The sequence below is a fragment of the Strongylocentrotus purpuratus genome, unplaced genomic scaffold (genome assembly GCF_000002235.5).
Source record: "Strongylocentrotus purpuratus isolate Spur 01 unplaced genomic scaffold, Spur_5.0 spur5_contig_838, whole genome shotgun sequence".
NCBI classification, from domain to species: Eukaryota; Metazoa; Echinodermata; class Echinoidea; order Camarodonta; family Strongylocentrotidae; genus Strongylocentrotus; species Strongylocentrotus purpuratus.
Genome location: NW_022145544.1, coordinates 383,741 through 390,342, shown reverse-complemented (window position 1 = coordinate 390,342; position 6,602 = coordinate 383,741). Strand labels below are relative to the sequence as shown.

The following is a 6,602-nucleotide window of genomic DNA, read 5'->3' as shown; positions in this document are numbered from 1 at the left end:
CACATTGCCTGAAGCTAATCATTATCACAGTTGGTAAATGTCTATAACTCTTCCTTTACCTGGCTCATTCTGTATTCCCTCTTTCCTCTTTCGCTATTTTCTTGTCTCATGTAAACAACATAGGTGTTACCTTTAAAAATTTGATCACTTTGTTTCATGTAATTTTGGTTTTCGTCCCGGTAGGGCATCACCACTCCTTCAATTATTGTTGTGATTCTCTTGACACACCGTTTAATTGCTTTGTCTGATATATATTTTGAACCAATTTAAAGAAAGAAAAGAAATTTTATGTTTTGTGGAATGTATTTACGTAATATTGAACACTCCGTCATTGATATTTAAACGTAATACATTTCATAGCATCTTGGATCTAACAGAAATTATAGTAAAGTCATCGTAGATGGAGCCATATCCGGTTCAAGTCAAATATACATTGCATCTGCAGAGCGAGTCATCCACGAGAAGTTTGTTATAATACTGATATTTTTATATTTATAAAGAACAGTTGCATAAAATTTCAATGAAATTTATAAAGGGACGCATGTTAAATTATAATTTCTTTCTCAAATTTATTATATCTTTATATCTTTAAATATCTTTAATGTCTAACATACACATACGAATTTCGCTATAGATTTTGTCAATAAAAACTTAAGTTTCATTAAATTTTGCTTCATTATTCATACTAACATAATGAACCAACATTATCCCCTTAAACAAAACATACCCCTGTGCTAAAAAAAGACTCTTCCATAATTATGATGATCAGCTTTGTCGATCTACACTGATACAATTACTCGAGCCCGAACGCCCCCCCCCCTCCTCTCCACCGCCATCACCACCATAATCGGATGTTTCCAAAACCACATTGTTATTACACCGTTCTTCGTATAACCTGCATGGTAGACGCTCCACTTCCCATGGTCCCGAAGGGTCGTATGCCAACGATGTAACGCTCTCCCACACTCAGGTTGCGGATCCAGTAATTTGTCCGTCGAGGATTATAAATGATTACATTACGGCACTGGCAGAAACCAGGGTCTCGAGCTAGCAAAAAAAAAAAGAGACATGAAAACATGAAAGCATAAAAGAGGACATCAGACCAGGACGAGACAAAAGACAATATTAAAGAAGTGAATCAAGCGAGTGCAATAAATATTCCATGCATACAATTTGCGAAGTAGACTACAGTATTATTTATGTTGCTTGTGGGCTTACAGGGAGCGAAGCTGCGAAACATTATACGAACATGTCTAATGCACCAATAATACCATGTGGCAACTTCTGTATGATCCTTTATGTTTCATCGACAATGATTGGTTTTTACTTCTTGACAATGATGATAAGTGAATATATTATTTTGCAATTTGGATGGATGGGAGTATCTTAATTTCAACGAGTTTCCTAAATGACATAGAAAAACAATTTGTGTAATACTGCCACTGGAGTAGCTAGAGGGGCCGGGCACGGTGCACACGATAGTATTAAGAGAAAGAAAAGGCGAAAACTAAGAGAAAGGGGAAGGGAGAAGGAGGATATGACATAAACAGAGATGTAGCCATGTAGATTTGAATTTCATTTCCAAATAAGACCGGTGCCCCCCAATGGTTCCAGCACTCCCTCAATGGGTGGACCGACGCTACGCCAGTGAGTATAGGGCATTTTATGTTAATTTTTACATACCGTGCTGGAAGATTCTATTTGCCTCTGTTTGGTGAAAATGCGGGGAAAAAAATGATTATGGACTGCTTCAATTAATATTGGACAATAAAGCAATGGTACTTTTTTGCGCGTAAAAATGTAAGATTGCAATACATCATTTGCATGAAATTACAATTGAACGTGCGGATTAATACGTGCGCAGCAACCTTTTCTTTTGAACCATTAGATAGTGCTAAAAAGGTTATATTTTGTCAGGCATACAATCCTTTCACAGGATCCACACACGGTATGTGTGATATACAAAACAAATTTCGAAATCATAATTATTGACTGCTTACTTTCCGGCGCTCAATTAAAAATATAACCTTTCGGTGATCTCGAGACTCACCTTTGTCTCTACACATTGCACTATTCCAAGAGTACTTCGAGACTAGTTTTAACCTTTGTCCTTCCAAACGGTTAAAGTGTGTATACGATTGACCCTTTTCTAAATTGGCTTCAAATGGAAAACTTTCACATAGGTGAACGATTCAAGGAAAGACATGTCACCTCTGTAGCCCTTTTATACGGAACAGACTTCCTGTTACATTCCGATTGGTAAGTAGGGCGTAATTTGATGAACAGATAGTTCAGATTGGATAACGTAAACGAAATTCAGCAGTTGCATATCATGTCGAAAAAATATCTACAGTGAATCCCTGATGAAATTAAATAATCGGGATTAAAAGGGTTTTGATTTTACTTTTTCGTGATTGTTTGATTTACCTGATTTGATTTGGATACGGTAACCCTGGGGTTGTCCAGGCCAAGACGATGGTTTCTTCCATGTAAGCATGACGCCACTTTTTCTCTTGGGTCGGTTCTCGAACATTGTGACAGGCGTATCATCTGCAAAAAGTGATATTAATTCCTATAAGTATGAATATAAGTATGAATAAAACGTAATTTGAAATGTAATGCCTGAAAAGGAGATAATGAAAATGACCTTTATTTAATATTTAACGCTTTAGAAAGCTGAGGAGCCCAACTACGTCATGTGTACTTTGTGTGTTAAAAGACATTTCGATATGTTAATTTAAATGTATTTCATCGGATAAACGACACATGCTCCTAACTTCAACCTCGGACCCACGCTTTTCCTAACCCTATTAAACCCTAATATAAAACACAATTGCAACCTGAACACTAACCCTATTCTTTTCACGAAATAAAGCCCAGAGCAAAATGTCGCCGGAGAAAACGTTGGATCCCCATGCTCCTGTGACAATTTCTACGCAGTAATTTCTTACACTAGCCGGATTCATAACTTCAACCTCGGACCCACGCTATTCCTAACCCTATTAAACCCTAATCTAAAACACAATTAAAACCTGAAGACTAACCCTATTCTTTTCACGAAATAAAGCCCAGAGCAAAATGTCGCCGGAGAAAACGTTGGATCCCCATTTCGCCAAGCAATTTCAAAACCTAATTTTTGATAATTTTCTGGCTGAAAATGTGTTTACAAGCTACAATAAATTACCTTTAAACATAATTAGAATCGGCACAACAAGCAACAGGACAACAACTGTTTAAAAGAAGCAATCCTATTTTCTCTGTTGTATTTTAAGTTTATGTTCGGAGAGAGCGATTCGGAGAAAGTTATCATAATATCTAAAGATTTATAATTTACCTTGTCGTAACTCTTCATTTGAATCTTGAATACCGTTAACTGAAAACCCCACAGGGTAGGCATAGGACATTTCATCATCGGTCACGTGCACAGTGACGGAGTAGGTTGCATCAGGTGACTCGTGATGTAGCACGTGATTCCCACTGTCCACGGGCACTCGAATGACGCAATCAACATCATCGGTGGCCCTCACTATGGATTTCGATCTTGGGAGTTCTTCGAGGTCCAACTTGAAGCCCTCGGGACTGGCACAGTCTGTCGTAATAAGCAAGTGAGCTTGGGCATTTCGGTTGCTGGCGGTTATAGCAGGAACTGAGGAGGATCCGGCGACCCGATGACTATCCGGAGTTAAAGCCGTAAGAGCCTGTCCATCTCCCTCGTAATGTAGGACGTAGACCGGTTTATCGGATTCCACCACGTATATGTTATTCGGACGCGCTCTTTCGAGTGATGATTCCCCTCGGATCAGAGCCGACGCTACCTCGGATCCACCTCCTAATAGTCGAACCGTGGTCTGGTCGGATATTGCAAAGATCTGATAAACGCTGTCCTCTGACGACGTGAATGTCGTCACCACGTATCTTTTGCCCCATAGGTTCGTCGGTAGAAGTTGATGAGGTTGTCTGCAAAGAGTTGTACCCGGCATGTTCGGATCGCAGTGATCCCCGACAATGACAGAAACCGGGTTATCCGAGACAATCTCGGTTCCTGTCAAGTCACCATCGCTCCGAAGAATGAGCGACTCGAACCTTTGAAGGTTGACCCGGAAGTCGTCCCCTTCGTCGTACTGCATCCCGTCAAGATCCACGACGGAACTTGGTGTGATGGTTACCTCTGCTCTACCTTCCGCAGCCGTGATGATCAGCTCGGTCGGGGACTCCTCGTTTCCAGGATCCACAACAAAGTAGTTCGTACCTAGCATCGATGTCGGCAAGGAGAGGAACGACGTCGGCATATTCGGCACCAAGTGCTCCTGGTGCATCCGGACAGCGATCGGTGCATCGGATACCAAATGCAGCGCACTTGTCTGCGTACCAACCTGCTTAGCGGACAACCGGCAGTTCAGGAGGACCGGTATGGTGCATCCTTCTCCTACAGAGAAGTGCAAGGATTTATCTTGCCCTGGCACAGTCAGGTTGATGCTTGCCGATGAGTCCACACCGGATATGTAAACCTTAGGGTTCTCGTCATAGACCACATCGTCACCGTATGTAGCATAGAATGCAGGGATGACAAAGTCTGTACCAGCCGTGCTTGGGATGAAGGCCTGAATGTCTGGTTGAATAAATAATGAGGCAAAGAAAGATGTATAATACAAAATAGAGTCACTCCGAAGTGGTACATATAACATATCTAAGGTGACTGGTAGCCGCCTCAATCAAGTTGTTCTCTTATGAGCAACGGAAGTTCACTTGTAATGAGTTAATACTGTAAATAAAATAAAAATTATTGACAAAATACTCTATTTCGTCAACGCTTTTCTTTATCCACGTTTTTATTAACCTTCATGAGGGGTAGCTCGAATGTCTATAATAGACTTTTGTGACCAACAAGGAATGCTTATGTTAATTTAACGTTATTCTTTATACGATTTAAAAACAGTACAGTATTCATGTAACTATGAAAGATGATAGATGATTAAAAAAAAAACTATTAAAAAACTATTTAACCAGTAAAATCGTTAAAATTACGTTGTGAAAGGGCTTGACACCAATCATCCGAATATAAACTTCCAGTTTCTCACATATTGAGATTTTAACACAATGAAAATGCTATTTCATTACTAAAATATATTACTAGAAATATGTAGAGCACTTTTATTATTTGAATATGAGGTGCCTGTTGCCGGAATTTTGTTAATTACAAGGAAAACACTGGGAAGGGGGAGGCGGTGGCTACATCCACCTATACCCCCTCCCCTCCTTATATACATTTGACTAAAAATCATGATGTAATTACAAAACAAAACGAAAAACCAAACGAACAAATAAATAAATATACAAACAAACATACAAACAAACATACAGACAAACAAACAAATGAAACATGACTTACCCAGGGCGAATCCTAAAACAAACAAATACAATAGAACCCGACTTTCCATTTTCACTTGAAACCGTCCTCTCTCTAGCACAAGCTTGGAATGAGAGTCTCTACTGCTACTTTCCAGAAAGTGAACTAGATTTAAACTAAACTTGGCTTTGCATGTGTAACTTTGTTTGTCAACCTCTGCTTCCTTCGATAAACAGTGCAAGGACCTAAACTTTTAAAGGTAAACGCAATCGTCTTTTAAAGCGGCCTTAAAGAAACCTCTGTATATACAAATGAGGAAAAAATTATGTTGGTTATTGATGAAAAATCAGTACCAATTGTGAACATTCAATTTCCGTTGCTCGTGAAATTATTTGTGACACATAAATATTTGTTCGTGACTTTCGCGTGTAAGCACAATGCGGGCCTACGTCAATGCCGAAACTCAAAACTATTCCTCTCCCAAAATGCCCGGTGCAACTTTAATTACCTCTGTTGCTCGAAAGGAAGCAGCGAAGTTTCTTCAGCCTTTCGTTCCTGTTTCCCTTTACCTTGTAGTAGTGTCAGGGTCAGGCAGTCAAACAACAATATAGAAAAAACATCCAAATAAAGTTGATATATTTGGGATAAAAGAGGAAAAGATTACACTCCCGACGGAAATCCTGATATAAGCCCGAATGAGGTTTATCTTTGATTAGAAACTATGTTATGTCACACAGTCCGTCCAAAACATATGTGATTGATTCCAAGCAAGGGCGCTATTCATGAGGGGGGGGGGGGGGGTGGAGGGGCGCCACCTCACTCACAGTTGAGAATTGTCAGTGATTGTCGGATAATATAAAATAATGACTGTTGTTTTTGTTTGTTGGAAAATGTTAAACTAATTTGTCAGCAGAAATTGTCCGATATTCCACCCCCTGACCTCGTGACATCCTTCATTCTAGTCCAGAAATGTACTTAATTTGGCAACGAGGAGTGGCCCTCCTCCAAAAACTGAGCTAACAATTCATGAATGTTTTTTAACAAAACAAGCATACAAAGAAATTTAAATGACAAGTAAAATGCGAACTGCTCAATATGAATTCATCAATCATATATAAAAAAAAAAATGGAGATTAACACAATGACACAAAACTCTGATTCCTAAACCTCTTTGGGATAGGGGGGGGGGGGGGGGGTCAAACGATAAGTCTCAGATTTACTTTAGAATTAATGCCACTATGAACATTTACATAAT

General features: G+C 39.4%; 1 protein-coding gene across 1 annotated transcript; it reads right to left on the bottom strand.

Annotated features, from left to right (window-relative positions):
- Positions 1-822: 822 nt before the first annotated feature.
- On the bottom strand, positions 823-5,454 carry LOC100888719 (IgGFc-binding protein). The gene is made up of 4 exons (XM_003723963.3): positions 5,390-5,454; positions 3,335-4,609; positions 2,428-2,550; positions 823-1,047 (listed from the first exon to the last, which is right to left on the bottom strand). Exons 1-4 carry the CDS (start codon positions 5,436-5,438, stop codon positions 875-877), a joined length of 1,620 nt encoding a protein of 539 aa, XP_003724011.1. The 5' UTR covers positions 5,439-5,454; the 3' UTR covers positions 823-874.
- Positions 5,455-6,602: the final 1,148 nt, after the last annotated feature.